The sequence below is a fragment of the Notolabrus celidotus genome, chromosome 9 (assembly GCF_009762535.1).
Source record: "Notolabrus celidotus isolate fNotCel1 chromosome 9, fNotCel1.pri, whole genome shotgun sequence".
Classification (NCBI taxonomy): Eukaryota; Metazoa; Chordata; class Actinopteri; order Labriformes; family Labridae; genus Notolabrus; species Notolabrus celidotus.
In genome coordinates, this window is record NC_048280.1 from 12,819,632 (window position 1) to 12,836,582 (window position 16,951).

Sequence of the window (16,951 nt, forward strand, 5' to 3'; positions counted from 1 at the left end):
AAGAATATCAACAAAAATAGTAGGTCAACTTGAAATAAAACCTTGAAAATATAAAGTGTAATTAGTTTTCTGCCTTTCTATTTGCCAGATGACTCCTAAGTTTAGGGTAAGTAAACAGTTAATTAGCATCAAGGAACATATCAGCATGCTCATGTATGCTAACTATCTGCAGACCAGCTAAATTAAACCACATTACATCACTTTGAAGAACAGTGGGGCTCACAAGTCTTTGGCACCTATATTTTGGGGGTCGCGGGCTGAAAAGTTTGGGAACCCCTGCACTAAGATGCAACTGAAAGAATTGTTACTGTTTTTTTGGGGTTTTTTTGCTGTATCACCTTGCAGCATTTGTCTGCACAGAAAAGACTTCATTGAAATTTTGCACCATGTTTCTGTGAAGTATTCAGCAATTATCTGGCTAAAAAAAAAAAAGTGGTGAGAAAGTGGATGCTCGTTTCACTGACACGATTTTGTTGAAGATTGTCAAAGTAAACAAAGTATGTTTTGGTCAGGCTTTAAGAAGCAGATGTAATTCTCATTCAGTGCTATAAATAGACCTACAAGCTAGTGGGGGGGTGTTATTAAGATTATAGCACAACAAAACGTCTTGAAACCAATAACCTGGAGACCTCTCCAACCGCGGAGTACGCGTGTGATCAAATAGCAACAAAAGAGCAGCAGCCGCGCAATAAGTGAGACAGGGAGGGAGGGAGGGAGGGAGAGAGAGAGAGAGAGAGAGAGAGAGAGAGGGAGAGAAAGCATCCTCTGCGCCCGCCGGACGTTGGTTCAGACTCTCCAAGGAGGCTGCGATGGAGACAGGATGAAACTGACGGGGTGTTTTTCGGAGAGTGCCCCTGGGGTGTCATTACCTGGCGGCTTTCCGGTGTGTATCATTACCCGAACCATTTATTTAAGGAAAAAAATGGAGTGCATTAAAATTTTCTCGATGCCGGAGGATTATGGACCATTTCAATAACGACCGGCGGTGTAACGCTGTGGATAACTGCCTGTTTACTCTGTTTTCCTTCTTCGTGATTTTTCTTCTTATTTACTCTTGCTGACACATTTTCTACGCATATGTGTCAAACATTTTTCTTTCAAAATGTTGAATTTAGCGCTCCCTCGACGTGAAGGATATTCGTGGCACGTCATATTTTGTTGTTGGACATGAGGGTGTAAAGGTGTGCAAACCTGTGGACGCGCGCCCGTTTCGGAGACAGTATGATACAATATTTTGACATAAGCGTTATTTTCCGTGTTACGCTCTATTGCGCATGCCTAGTGGTAGATATAGAACACTGCCCGACGCCACTTCACTCCGTCCTGGCCGTGATGTAGGAGCAAAAGTGAAGGGAAACGGAGGACTAAAATAATGCGTTGGCAAAGTGGCAGCGTGGCAACCAAAGGATTTGACTTTAGATCCTTCACGATATAGATTGTGCCATAAACTGAAGAATGTCAGGGACACCAAATGCAGAGGCTGAAGGAGTAGTCTCCAAAGTACAAGTGAAAAAGGAGATCAAGACAATCGTGGAGAATTTGGAAACCATCCTGGGAGACCTTAAGGATGTAGCCAAAGAGCTGAAAGAGGTAAATGAACAGGAAACACTGCTTATAAGCACATGTTTTGTGTTATTTCTACATGCTCTTTCTATGCAACCTTGTCTGAGTAGACATGGGAGGCTGGCAGCCACCTATATGGGGCCTGGAAAAGGCTATGACAGCACACATACTCAGTCTCACACACTTACAGACATGCACCTCCCCTGCCCCATAATGTATGTGATCATTATCTCCAACATGAGAGACATTTGGCACAGGAGGATGTGGGGTGTGAAATGACAGGACAGCCTCTTCAACCTGACTCATACGGGGTTCAATGGAAGTGAGAAAAATGTAATCACAATTAATATTTCATGGACAAGTTGGTTCATCCAGGAAGGCACTTTTGCATCGCATTTCATCATCTTAATGCTGACTGTTGTTTGCTGTGAATTAATAGAACAGTTGTCTTTCCTTTTCACTTTTCATCTCTCTCAATCTCTGGTGGTGGCTCTCTCTTTATCTTCATCTCCCTTTGTTTTTCACCACATGTCTGCATTTATCACAGCCACTCATCTTCATCCAATCTTTATCTCTTGTTGTCTGCTGGCTTTTCCTCGTCTCTCCACCGAATCCTTCAGATCAAAACTCTCAGAGCTGTCAGATTCAAATCTTAGTGTTGCTGAGACGAGAGTGTTGAATGGGAATCATGGGGAACTCTGAGGAATTCTGGGATTATAGATAGATGTTTCTTATTTATTTACAGCAAGTGGTTCTGACTGTGTTAATTCAGATTTATTCACCGCATGTTGCAGTGCTTGCCTCCAATCACTGTTTCCTCTCATGCCAATCACAGAGCCCCACGCTGCCACCTCAGTTGTACTACCCTGCAGTCTTACCTGTTTTTATGTTTACATTCCTCTAGCAGCCTCACACCAGGCATTTGGCCTCCTGTGCTCCATGTCTCACCCAAACATGACAGGCTGTCATTCTAATAAGACCCTATTGCTTACAGCCTCTGGTTCTTACATTATGGATGGTTCGTCGACACAGCATCTGTCTCCTTCTGCCTCTCTGCTTTCTTATCTCTGATTTTTCTTAACTTGTTCTGAATTAGACATCTTTTGTGTTTTACAGCCATTCACAATGTCTCACAGGGAGCACCCGAGATAAATGGAAACATGAAGGATGTGTAATATGTCTATTGTGATTTTCTGTGATCTACCCTCTTTTTTAAAATGCAGGAAGTTGTGTAGGGGATCTTTTTTTCCCCTCACACCGCACACACTAAATGCATACCTCGAGGGAAGGCCACTATCAAAGCCAGTGTTTAGGGAATAATCCATTTGAAATGCAGTTATCTGTTATAACTCACAGACGGGGCTGGAACCGAGCCTGGCTGTGAGGAGTGACCCTGCCCAGATGCTTGGCACAGACACTGTCGCTGCCTGGCCTACAGCAGAGGCTGCACACTGGGATAGCACTGATATTACCTTGTGTGTGTGTGTGTGTGTGTGTGTGTGTGTGTGTGTGTTTACTGTCTGTCCATGTGTGTCCCCGCAAATTATCCATTTAAAGACTGGATGGAGAGTTTAGCTCCATTGCTCTATCTCCCCCAAGACTTCTATCTTTTGCTTTATCTCTTCCTCTCAGTCACTCTTTCTTTTCGCCCCCTGTTTCTCTCCACACCTCTCTCTCCTCATTCTCCAGCCACTGTTCAGACATGCAATTCAAACCCTTGGATCATAGCGGTGGTACATTAAAGTGGGCTAATGTACTGGATACTTGGAAAAGGGCATTACTGATTCAGAAAATGAACATAAGAACATTGTCATGTCATGATTATTTTATGACGGCTGTAAAGAGAGATACATCAACTTATTTCTGGGGACTTTATCTCACAGTTATTCCAACAGTTTCTTCAGCTGTGATAAAATGGGCTTAGGCGTGCTCAGCTCACCTTATATTAGACATTCTTTGGGCTCACTGAGTGCTGGATCCTCTCTAGTCAGGCAGCCAGTAATAAAATGTCCAACTGCACTTCAGTTCTGGGCATGGAGGCAGTAGTAACTCCACCCAGGGAATGGAAACTTCTCCAAAGGGAATGCTTTTGGATATGCCTCTCAGAAAGGCTGTGGAACACAGACATTTTATCAGTTTTCTCATTTATTATTTCCCTGCAGAGTTTAGTGAGATCCATGTCTATTGTGTTTGTTAAATGCACTTTTTTTTTTAAAAGTAAACCCCTTCTACCAATGGATCCCAGTTGGCTTGTTCCAACTTTTATGTTTGTTTGTGAAATGTAAACACTTTTGTGTATTTTTTTAGCCCTGCAGTCATAAATCTATGGTATGCTAACTTTCTAAGTAACTGTACATGGATGTGTTTGTTGTCAGCCTTCGTTGACCTTAGATTGGTGCATTTTCATTTATAGATATTGCATCAAATTGAGGTAAGCATCATATCCTTACAGAACGTGTTCTCCAGTTTGTTTGTTTACTTACTCTTAGAGTGTATGCAACAGTACAGTACACACTCTTTGCACTCCCTCAGCTGGTGCTGCTGTCTCCTTTCAATGCTTCCAAGTCTTGCTTATTGCGTTTAGAGTGGCAACACACCAAATTCCTCCTCCAAAAGTTCTTTAATATGTGCCTATGCAAGCTGTGAAAACAAATTTCCTCTTGGATGACAAAGGAAGTATCTTTGGATCTAAATATCTTCTGTATACACAGCGTCCTCAGACAATATCTTGTGATCAACTCCACGGCGCTGAGCAGAGCTTTTCTGCCGTTTTCCCTTTATTACACTTTCTGTTATTATCCATTTTATGGCCTGCAGTGAGCTGTACTCGCAAATGACCTTACAGTTCAAGTTTGCAGATTCATTCAAATATTAAACTTGTTCTCTGTTTTGGGTCGTTGCTTCCCCCAAAATATTCACTTTGCTATGTCACAGTGCATTTCTAATGCTTTTCTCCCTTCCCTCTCTGGCACTCTGGGTAAATTACTGCACCACTGCAACTGATTTTGTTTGCTCTTTTATAATGTGTTACCCACAGAGCTGATTTCCGATTTGATTTCTCAACTCTTCGGCTCCTTTTATAGAATCTTTTCTTTGCTTCTCTGACACACCAAGGTTTCTTTATTGGAATTCATTCATGCCATGATGAATTGTTTCCTGCTCTGTTGTTTAGAACTGCGACACCTCCTAGAAACATTTGCTCACATAGCATCCGCTCAAGTGTCACATAAATCACTCTCTGACTGTTTTAGAGTTGTGCTTGACTTTAACCATACGTTATTGAGTCTTCAGAATCTCTCACTGTTGTAATTTAGTAGAATATCACACATTGTGATGGATTCCTCCACAAGCAGATTGACAGTCTAGATTTTTCATATCTGCCTTCTCCTTTGTTTGGTAAACCCTTGTGTTTGTCTTGTCAGCTGCTCTCTTTTGTTATATGCAGAGGGTGCGTTGTTCATTAATTCTTGACACTGGTTTTGTATTATCACTGACAGTTTGGCTTACAGGATATGGTTGGGTTCCTTCTTTGTAGTATATCACCTAAATCGGAGCCTGGCAGACTCATGGGAGTCTGGCAGGCTCATGGGTGTTCCCATAAATTTTTGTGATATTTCTTCTCTCCCTGGCCTGGTTGTCATAGAGATATCTCACTTTACCTTAAACCTCATTGATCAGACCCTTAAATGAAAGTGTATTTTTCCTGAAATGCTATACAACTCCTCAGTTCAGTTCAGTTTCCTAACAAGAGAGGATTTTTCAGCTGCTTCTTTTTGCCATCCAAGTTTCATCATTCTTTTTGCAGCCACCTGCTGCCACAGTGTTTTCATCGTCTGACATAGTTGTAGGATATATTTCTTCCCCTCATGGCACATTGTTTATTATTCCTGACCTCTGCTGTCACAGTGACATTTCCTCTTCTTGTCTCTAGGTTGTTCATGACATCGATACCCTGACTGGCGACCTGCAACTGGAGGAAGACGGGATGACAGATAGCTCCAAGACAGACACGCTCAACTCCAGCTCGAGCTCCACCACCACCACCACCACCGCATCCAGCCTGGAGAAGATGAAGCTCTTCCCTGATGACTGCATCTTCAAAATACCTGCACCCATCGCCCCTGCCCCTGTTCACCCTCCTACAGTCTTGACTGTCCTCAAGAAACCCCACCCTCCCTTACCGCCACCCAGACTCACCCCGCTGAGGGCCGAGGAACACAACACCAAGAATCTGCCTCATCCGACGTTAGTGTTATCAGGGAATATATCCAAGGCTGCCGGATCAGTAATGAGGAATGGCAGCGTTTTTCCGTTGAAATCAAACAGGGATTTATTCTCCTCCACACCTTGTTTCATGTCCAGTGACGGAATTCCTGAGTCAGGTCTTGTTCCAACATTACCTAGACCCATGCCTCTGCTCCGCCATGAAAAGAACAAATGTCCCAAGGCCCCCGGCAGAGAGTCTCGTGAAAGAGAGCGTGTGCGATTTAGCGAAAAGGTCCAGTACCACGGCTACTGTCCGGACTGTGACCTCCAGTACGACGTAGACAACACAGAACTTCACATACAGGCCGAGCTGAACGACTTGAGACTCAGTCCACTGCATTGCTGCTCTTCCTCCTCCCCTCCTCCTCATGCTCTTCCTCATGAACTGATGTTGGAAAACGGCGGGCTCCCAATGAGCCACAGTTTCCCGCCGACAACAAACACTCCTCCGCCTTGTGTGCCTCCTCACCCGCCTTCCCTCAAGCCCCAGAAAACAATCCTGCGCAAATCGACGACTACCACGGTTTGATGCCAAACCGCTTGTTCAGTCTAACTTAAACATTCTTGAATCATTCATAGTGTTTTCTACTTTATGAGCGCTTTCTACTCCAGTTGAACTTTGGATTATCCAAGCAGAGAGAGAGGAAGATTTAGGAAACAGGAAACAAAAGGATGAATAAAGTGGGTGAAACAGAGAGAAAGCCATCGCCATGGGCACTGAGATGTACGCAGGGAGATCTGGAAGAAGCGGTGAGTGTTTGTGCACATATGATTGTGTTTGTCAGAGAGAGGGGGGAAGGAGGAAGTAGAGGAATTGCATGTGTGTGTTGACGCATATCTGTGAGTACGTCTGAATACAAGTTTGTTTATGTACCGGTTATACATGTGTTTATATTTGTGGGTGCATTCGTAGGCGTTTGTGTTCAGAGTGTGATGTTTGTAGGCTATGAGCATTGGTCGAAAAATGTTTGGGGACTTAGAAAGACTTCCAGGGAGACTGCTGACAACACTTAAACTAAATTGTATGCGCCTGTCTAGTAGCTCTCGGTGCTAACGAGTTTCAAATTTAGGAAGTTATTTCAGAGTAGCCTCTAATTTATTCATGTCCTTCTGGATGAAACAAGAAAACCTGCTTCCCTTAGATTTCATCTAAAGCCCTAAAGATCTTCCCCTACACCGACACCGACACCTACATCTTCAAAAGTGACTCTTCACCACTCACACATATACATGAAAAAAGCCACTGCAGACAGGTTGTGACATCTATACCTTCCTGGGATGAACAATTAGTGCTGAGGGACTGTCAAGTGGGCGCATACTTTAACCGACTTCATCAGCTCTTGTCTCTGCAATTCTGTTTTGCTGACGTGTGAAGGAACAAGTGAAAAACGAGAGGAGGGTGACACAATGGAGAACTCAAGTGTGGGAAAACTGCCATTCAGTTATAGGTTTTACAAATCAGTAAATTAAAGATCTTGCATGTCATTTTCTCATATGAATCATGCTTAACAATTCAATTCCCATTACCTGTAGAACCACCATATCACTCACTGTTATGTATGAGAGTAAATGCACAGTAGCTCAGTAAGCTCATCAATTAGGCTCATGAGTGGAGAGAATCATGCTGTAAAAATGTCGGCCATCATTTCCTTAAGGGAATAATAAATCAACGAAATATCATACCTTCTCAGTCTGTATGAGCCATCAGTAGTCTCCCCTTTATTAGCTCTTATTAGGAAGCATATTTAATAAAGCATGTGTGTGTGTGTGTGTGTGTGTCTGTGTGTGTCTGTGTGTCTGTGTGTGTGTGACATGTGTGCAGCTGCAAATTTGAAATCCTTCAAAACGAGTGTCCAACTATGCACGTGTCTGTGTGCGTGCAAAGGTGTGTGTAAAAGCACATGTCAGTTTGGCAGACTTGGGAAGACAGCATACCCTGTAGTCAGATGAGAATAGTAGCACCTTCCTCCCAGCTATGCCCTTAATTAGCTGGATTAAACAACCAGAGATAACAGTACTGCTTCAGATAGCCTTTGTACCAACATTAGCTTTGACAAAAGCTCTGAGCTGCTGCTGCTGCTGCTGCTGCACATATTTCTGATGATAAACAGAAAGAAAAGAGGAAAGTGGAGGTAAGGAAGGAAGGAAAGGGAGAGGGATGGAAGAACTAGTGCAGTACACGTAGCACATATTTATAATTCGTGTGTGTTTGGCATTGTTAGGATGAGAAGCTTAGGGGTTCAGGCTGAGAAAATGAGGGTATAAAATAGCACTCACTGATGACTAAATCCAACGCATGACCCCACTGGCCTTATACATCTAAAATCGGCGTCTGGATTAGGGATCAGCGGATATTCAGCCATGAGAAAAATGAGAAAGAGTGAGAGAGTTGGGTGCATGGAGGGAGAGAGAGGGGGACAAGAGGGTGATGGGGAAAGGCAGAGAGAGAGAGAGAGAGAGAGAGAGAGAGAGAGAGAGAGAGAGAGAGAGGAACTGTAATGCAGTGAAGGCTGATGCTGGTTTGGCTGTATTGTGTTCCTTGCTTCTTAAGGCTGTATGGGGATGCTATGTTTGTCCTCTAGATGATTGCTTTCAGTGTAAAACGTTTCCTGTATTTACTTTGTATTAATGGATCTAAATGAGTCTGGCTGCAGCATGATTACACACAGTCAGTCACACACACACACACACATGCACACACAAAGAGAGAAACACAGTGAATCTGAGCAGAGCAGTGTGCTACAGAATGGAGTGCAGCCAGTATCATCAATAGACACAGCTCATGAGGGCTTTTGCTGCTGTGCACTATCCAATGAACCAAGGAAATTGACACAGTGGGCCTAGTATTGCTTGATTGTTTGACCACATTGAAAAGTAAAGGTGTTTACTTTTTTACATTTGCTGCTCTTTTCTCTGTGCATGGTCTTATTTTTCATTTTAAAAAGAGCTTTTCAGGTCATGCAAATTTGTAAATAATATGGTGCAACATAAGGGTGGGGGCCTTAAAACCAATGCACAAGTGTTGAGAACTGCAGTTTCTTTAATGTCCGCTTGAGGCTGGCTCAAGAAGTGCCAGAAACCACATACACACCAGTTCAAAAAAGCTGACCTTTATAGCAGAAATAAACAGCTGTGCCTCTCATTATGGAAAACTGTTTACAGCCTGGAACCAGGCTGTAAACAGTTTTCCATAATGAGAGGCACAGCTGACTTGATTGACAGGCGGGTAGGGTTGGCTAGGAGGCTCAAAGCCCACCTTTTTACCTCACACTAGCTTGACAGAAGTTAGGTTGAGTTCAGCATTTCCAATTTGGCTCCCGCCAACTATTGGCTTCAGAAATAGATGGGTGACATCACCGATACTACGTCCATTAATTATACAGTTAATGGATGGCTGTGGCTCCGTAGTGCAGTTGGATTGGGCGGTTTGGGCCTCATTCCCTCTGAAGTGTCCTTTGGCAAGTTGCTTAACCCAGAACTGGTGGTTCACACACCAGTTGTGTGAATGTGATTAGTTAATACTTATGGGCAGCCTCTGCCATCAGTATATGAATGTGGTGTGAATGTGTGGACTTTTATCTAGTCTCTAGACTCAAAGCGCTTTTACACTACTTGTCGCATTCACCCATTCACACCACATTCACACACTGATGGTAGAGGCTGCTATAGTAAGGGACCATTGGTATGAGCTAGTCTCATTCATACACATTCGCACCACTGAACAACAGCAGAAGCAATTTGGGGTTCAGTGCCTTGCGCAAGGACACATCAGCACGCGACTGTAGAAACTCGGATCGAATTCCAATTGATAGATTACCGACTACCCACTGAGCCACAGCCACTAGGCAAATGTGACATGCAATGTTAAAGCGCTTCGAGTAGTCAAATGGGTTAGAAGACTAGAGAAAGCGCTACATAAATACAGTCCATTTACATATAACCCACTTTTTTTTATTCATACATATCAACATCAGTGTCATCTTCCAAACCCAAGTGTGTCTGTGTCTACGTTTCACTTCTCTATTTACTCCCTACTGTTGGATTTGCTGTCTGCAAGATTTCATTGAATTTTGTTCACCAGTCACCAACACTGAAGTGAAAGCAGCTTGCTAAAGTGCACAAGCTACAACTCAAAGCTGAGACCCAAAGTTGATTTAAAAGCTTTGATAGCTAATGTTGGTGTTTGTCGGTGCCCTCTCTGAAATGTTACAGTACCTGTTTAGATCTCCTCATTTCAACCCCAGCAATGCTTTTCAGTATTATTGAGATTTTGTGAACACTGTGCTCATTCGGGTATTGTCTAAACTCTTTTCATTCAAGCTAATACAGAGCCTGAGTTTGAGTTCCAGGGCCAAACAAATCTTTTTTTGGAACCTTTTGCAGGGAAGAGAGTTTTGGAACCGAATAGATTTTTGAAATTAACAATAGATGCCAGAGTTTTCAAATATTGAAAACCATCTGAACAGAAGCAGCTGTACAAGAACTTTCAGTTATTACATGAAAGCTGTTCTTAATCAGGACAGTTAAGTAGATTTGGAAGAGCACAGGCTTCATATACAGAGGTTATGTCCTCGTCGTAGCAGCTGCCGTGGTTTCAATTTCAACCCCTTTCACAACATCTCCATTATCTACTCTCTCTTCTTCCAGATTTTTCTTGTCTTTCTTCTGCTGTCTTTTCAAACAAAGGCAAATAGTCTTTAAAAAATCAAGAACATTTCAATTCTTACCTGCTGGATCAGACACTGTCAGCTATAAGTAATCATGTACTGCATATTTGATTTTTTAATGACACATTTGGGTGGGTACTGAAAAAGTATGGTGTTTTCAGCCCCATTCGTGATGAGTGTTGCGCTCAAACATTAAAATGTCAAGTCGTATCCTGTCATATCTTACTTATCCCTACACATTAAGGTTGAATAAGTTTAAACTTTTCATCAGCCATCTCAAATGTGAGAAAAGGATGACTTAACCAAAAAACTCTAATATGCATGCATTACTGGCTCCCTCAGTGAGAAACGAGAGAAACTGTTCTGGCTTTTACACTGGCTGACAAGATCACACTGCAAAAATGTGGCCCTAATATGCAGTTATATGGTTCATTGTTTGTTAAATCCATGACTTGCTATCCGATTGTTCCTCTAATACAGAAACCAGTGCTCCTTTGACCACAGGGTGTAGGAGTTCTTCTCTGTTTTGGTAATGGCTATCTGGGCTCCAGTGCTCCAGGCTGCAGGATAAAGTTGTAATGGGCAGGGAGGAGGTGGATCTTCACCGCCTCCATCATGAGTCAGGACTGACTCAAATGTACTGACCTACTCCCTACAGCTCATAGCTCTAGTTCATAGCCCACCTCTCTCTCTTTCTCTCTTTCTTTCTCTCCCTCTCTTTTTTCTCTCTCTCTCTCTCTCACACTCTGTCTTCATTTCTTTCTTCCTCTCCCCTTGGATGATGCTAACTCCCACTCTGAAGCAGCTGTATGCATAACAATCTCTCCATGCACATGTATCTCCATATACATGTAGGTGGGTTATCTATTAATAAAACATATCTGGCACTTTGTACAGCAAACACCTTTGGCAACATTTTCATTTGTATGCTTAATCAATCACTGACTTATTTCTTTACAGATCTGCAGTATCCATCATTTCTTACTTCTAGATCATGAACAACCTCCTAGGAATGAAAAAATCTCCTCTGGGTTGTCGTGCACAGGCTAATAAAAAAATTGTGTCCAGCTCCTTTACTTACAGCTTTTGTGTTTACATGTAACTGACGTCACTCACTGACGCATCACCTCATTTCATCGGGTTAATAAGGAAACCTGCTGCTTCCATAATTAATTCAAAATCTGCTGAAACTGACTGATAGTTCGTTAATGTAAACCTGTTACTCTGATTTGTTGTCGATATAACACAATAGTCATGTGTGTGCCTGTTATGCTTCTACTGACTGTAATGTCTTAATCCCATTTTCCAACCTGGCAAGTGCATAGTGTGCAATGAAACCTGATAAATGTGTCAGAGTGAGACACACATTTGCCAGAGAATATTAATTAGCTGTTGTTTCTCAGCCTGATTGTTGGTGATGATAGTCTGCCAAGAGACACAGTTGTCTACTCACTCATCCCCATCCTGCATGCATCATTTACTTCGATTTTAGTTTCCCTCAATCCACTAACTTTCATTGTGAGCATTGAAAATGACAACGTTACAGGGAGAGCGTTAAACAAATAAACGCTAAATAAATGCGGCATCCCATGCCAGGGGGATAGCATCTGTAATGGAGATATTGTATGCAAAGTTCATTAGAATACAAAATAGACATGACCGACGTTTCCAAACATCAGAGCATAAAAAATAGATCTGGCGCTCACTGGGCATGGATACTGCCTCATCTTTATCTGTGACTCAAGCAAAGTCATAATATGGGAAAGTGTGTGGGCATGTGTGTGCATGTCCCTGTCACAATGTATGTACATGCTCGCATGCGTAAATTTAAATGTAAAAGGGGAACGTGCATGTGTTTAAAGGTGTATGAGAGTGGAAGGAGAAGGCATGCAGTCATGTGTGTGGTTAAAAGGTTTAAGATGGCTCAGTGCAACTTTGAAGGCTTTTGGGGTGAAGCAAACTTAATCTGAAGATTTCATGCTTGTTTGGAGTTTAAAGTTAGAGGCATCAGCTGCACCTTACACAGGGAAGGTACACAACATCTTGACAACCCGATTGGATTTGTACATTAAGAGCCACAACGACCCAGATGGGGTCCTTTGCTCATTGAACCACTCTAGACCTGACTGAAAAGATGACAGCTGTTTAAGGAGGGACACACGGCTCTGTGGTGTTTTTTTAATCCATAGAGGGCCAGACTGTTCAGTTCTTTTTCATGACTTGCGTAAAAGTGTCTGGGTGCTTGTGTGTGGGCAATGATACCTTGATACATTTTGACTGTGCTCTCTAAAAATTGACTATCAGTGCAGAGTCTGTTATTTCAGATGTCTACACTCTGAACATTCAGATACACTGACTAATGTTTCTCCTCTTTTTTTTCTGCAGGGCCCATTGACATACCTGAAATACATGGAGAAGGGATGCTTGTCTCATACACTTTTCGGCCCTGGTTGATCGAGGGCAGGGGGGACCCAGAGCTGAGATCAAGCGTCAACCTTTTTATTTTTCTATATGAAGTGTTCATAATTCTCAGCTACCAGGAGATCATCTATTCACATTTTAACTTTTGAGCCCTGAAAAACCTCAAGGCTGAGCTGTGTGCCAGAGCATTGTTGCTGTGAATCTTTGGAAAGAGAAGAGGCTGTCGTTGTATGCAGTAGCATACAGATACATGAATTTATAGCAGTGGAGGTGATATTTTTGTTACAGAGAAATAATTGAATTAAACATTAGAATGCTGCTGAAAACCCTATCATCAAAAGTATAGAGGCGAGTCCAGATGAAGAGGTATAAGATGGGGTGAAATGATGTCAGCCAGTATTTCATTGATGTCTTTTGCTCTGTGCATACTCAGATGGAAATCAATAGCTCCACTCAACCAATGGAATTTGCCTTCTTAAGAATTGTAATTGTTTGGGTCTGGAGAGCCTGCCAGCTCTGGCTGGGAGCATCATGCTGCTCTGCTGGACTGCAGATAAGGAGAAAATAATACATTGTGCCATACGCACAATCACAGTGTATTTTTGAAAGACTTAATGGTTTGAAATGAATGGTGATGTGTTCACTGATCTGTGTCCAGACATTATCTCCATTATACATCAAAATCGTTGTGCTCAACCAGGGGACATGCAAGCTACGTTTTACTTTCACAATAACATGCAGAGATTACACTACAGTGGCGTAGGTACAGCTTTAAAGGATCCTTGAAGAAGTAATAATTTGCATCAAATTTTCTTTGTATACAAATACACATGTACATGTTTGATATCTATATATTTCAGGCATTTTTCTACAGAGACTTTAACATTTAAAGAGATGATATTTTTGATATTGTGTTGGATGACAGAGGTATTTTGACGAAAGCTGACATTCCTTAGAAGTACTTTCTTTTCAGCAGGGCATACGGATGAGTTATTTATATGAAAAGTAAGGGGATGACATTTGTATGGATGAAAAGTAAGTGCTTAAGTATTCAGTACTTTAGTAAAATTCTGCAGAATGGGCTTTGTTGTGTGAGAGAAACTGCAGGGTGAAGAGGATGAAAGGCGTAAACCAAATACCTAGTTGTGCTTTATCAGACAGGAGGCATGGGACTGAATGAATGCATGACTGACTCTTCACTTTGTCCTGCCATCACTGTGTTTTCTATGCATTTCTGTGGAGAGGCTGTCTGTTTGAAGGTCCAACATGCTGGTAGCTCTAATTTCCTCATATGATGTCAGTCAGGTTGTTTCTGGGGTCACTTCCTGGCAAATGTCCTGAGTTTTCTTACACGACCCTGAGCAATGAATAATTGGCAGTAAAGTGTTTAAAGTAAATAAATGATCAAATCTAGAGACAAAATATTAAATCAAGAAACCAAATTGAAGGAAGATTTTAAATCTGTGTAGCTGAATACATTTTCATAGGCTATTTTTGGATCAATGAATAATGGGAGACAACCAAAAATACACACAGCCTCTCTCCACATTCAAACTGGAGGCACCACACTTGTAAACTCCACCTCTTTGTTCTCACTGGACACAGAAACTGATTTTATTAAAAAAAACTTAATTAATTAAGAATCAGTTTTGAAGATGACTGGAATGTCAGTGGTATTTTGTTGTGTGCCCACAAACTGTTGGATAATAACTTGTGAGAAGTAAATACTTTACACTTGATGTCTGTGTGCCTGTTTTTATTTTATGAACTTAATGGTTTCATTAACAATACGTTTTTGGTTTTTTTTGTATAATAAAGTACGTTCTAAATGTTAATCTTTGGAGATATAACAGCTCTGAACTGGGTGTCAGATAGAGAAAATTAAACGGCAAACGCCCCCCCCTTAATAACAGTTACTAAAAGAGCAGTGTGAGCAAACCGTTCAGAAAAGAAAAATACATTAAAAGGCCCCAGCAGCTGCAACAGTTAATTGAAGATTAGTTTGATGAGATAGCGAGCTTCCGGTGCTAAAGACCTTGATAGGATATTTTAATGAATTCATAGTGGCTTGTCAGGCTTTATAACACAGGCCAAATGCAGCCATTCAGTGCTATAAAAATGAAGGACAGGGTTACAGGAAGAGGGCAGTGATGGCCTGGAGGACAGAGATTATGATCGCACACATGAACTGGAAGACCTGCTGGGGAAAGTACATGCTTGACTCACTACCATGGTACCTTTGAGCCATGAAAAGTAGGGAAGTGTGGTCATAATAGGCAGCAGTCCCAAAAACGTATTTTTAACCATCCAACCACAGCTAGTTTTTAATATTGGCACTATTGTTTATGTTAATTTTTTCCAAAGCAGCATTAACTGCAACAAAGTGTTTGCTTGTAATGTAATCAACGAATTAGGGAAATTCTTCCATGACGAAAGAGCCAGATAACCACACTGCACATACTTGTTATATGAGCTGAAACACATGCACATTGTGGTATTTCGGCAAGTCTCAACTCATCATAAAAGTTTGGTTGTTGGTTTCAAACTATTTTATTTGTGCTGTCGAAACTTTCCAAAACTTTCTGCAACACCAGACTTAAACTTCTCAAGAAAAGTACAATATATATAGAGTCTGTGACATTTGGGCCAAGCCGTTGTGTTTTCAATCATATCCAACCTGCTTTAGTGAGCACATTTGTTTCACACAACATTAAGTATGCACTGTGAAGCTGTATTGAGGGGAAAAGGTGCAAAAATATATTCAAAATCAATATCAGGCTATGTATGAGCAAATACGTGAAACATCAAGCCTCGGGGTAAAAACATAGAGCAGACCTCTTTTTACTCTTTGATTACCAGATGTGAGGGGTGGTCCTATTAAGCAGATCACCCCTTATTAAATATCAAATACTATCGTCCTTTTCTGCAACTTGTTGTCCTCTTATTTGTTTTACCTGTTCTGCTTCTTTACCCTTGACATTTAGTACAAATTCTAGCTTCTACTCCACATCCAATATTTACAGCTTCAATTACACGCTGCTCTAACTGGCACATACCATAAGTCACTATTTTCTGCAAGACGTGTATAGACATGCACACATGCATAAACTATACCCATTTCATAAAGCAATCTATTGTAATTCCGACTGATGTTTCACTTATTTGGAGTTTTTTTTTTTTTTTTAAATGAGAGCAACAGTAGGTTTGTGCATAAGTATGGTTTTATTGATTTATACAAGGCCTATGCAACTATTATTATATTTTACACAAATATGTATACATATTTAATGACTAATATATTCTTACTTTTATGTTAACACTATACAGTAATAGTAAAACATGATTACAATAATACCAGTATTATATTAGTGTGTAACCAGGTGAGGTAAGGTGAGGCCAGCAAGCTCAACAAGCTGGTAAAGAAGGCCCGCTCTGTGGTTGGCCTAGAACTGGACAGTTTGGAGTCAGTGACTGAGAGGAGGTTGATGGACAAACTGCGAGCCATCTTGGACAACCCCTCTCACCCTCTCCACGATGAGCTGTGACTGATTGGGAGCTTGTTGAGTCAACGCATCATCCCACCACGGTGCAAGACTGAAAGCTTCAGGTGCTCCTTTGTGCCCCCTGCCATCAGACGGTTAAACAGTAACGGAGGCCACAGACTGCACCATGCTGACCCCTTCCCCCCAATGAATAGATCCATACCATCCCTGCATTGTCTGTCCCACTCCATCATCTCATCTCGTACTGACTCTCTGACTGCTGATGACATTATAATGCATATTACATTACATTATATAATTATCTTTGCTATATCATATTATGTTTTTATTACATTATTATTAACTACAACTTGATTGCTTAATCTGTCATCACCAACCATATTCACATCATGCCAACCCGTCACTACTCAACCATTTTTAATACTGCTTGTAATTACCACTATTCAAACCATTTGTAACATTTGTATATATCTAAATTGTATTCTATCTTATTCTATATGTATTTATCTATTTTTATTTTTACTTATATTA

At 41.5% G+C, this 16,951-nt stretch overlaps 1 protein-coding gene across 2 annotated transcripts; it reads left to right on the forward strand.

Moving 5' to 3' along the window:
- Window positions 1–788: 788 nt before the first annotated feature.
- On the forward strand, window positions 789–14,656 carry prr16 (proline rich 16). Of its 2 annotated transcripts, none has more exons than XM_034691264.1 (3): window positions 789–1,590; window positions 5,495–6,579; window positions 12,882–14,656. In XM_034691264.1, the coding sequence occupies exons 1-2, from the start codon at window positions 1,456–1,458 to the stop codon at window positions 6,356–6,358; spliced, it is 999 nt and encodes a 332-aa protein (XP_034547155.1). In that variant the 5' UTR covers window positions 789–1,455; the 3' UTR covers window positions 6,359–6,579; window positions 12,882–14,656. The 2 variants fall into 2 exon arrangements, with proteins under 2 accessions (XP_034547155.1, XP_034547156.1); XM_034691265.1 differs by lacking the exon at window positions 789–1,590 and adding an exon at window positions 3,901–3,994.
- The last annotated feature ends 2,295 nt before the right edge of the window (window positions 14,657–16,951 follow it).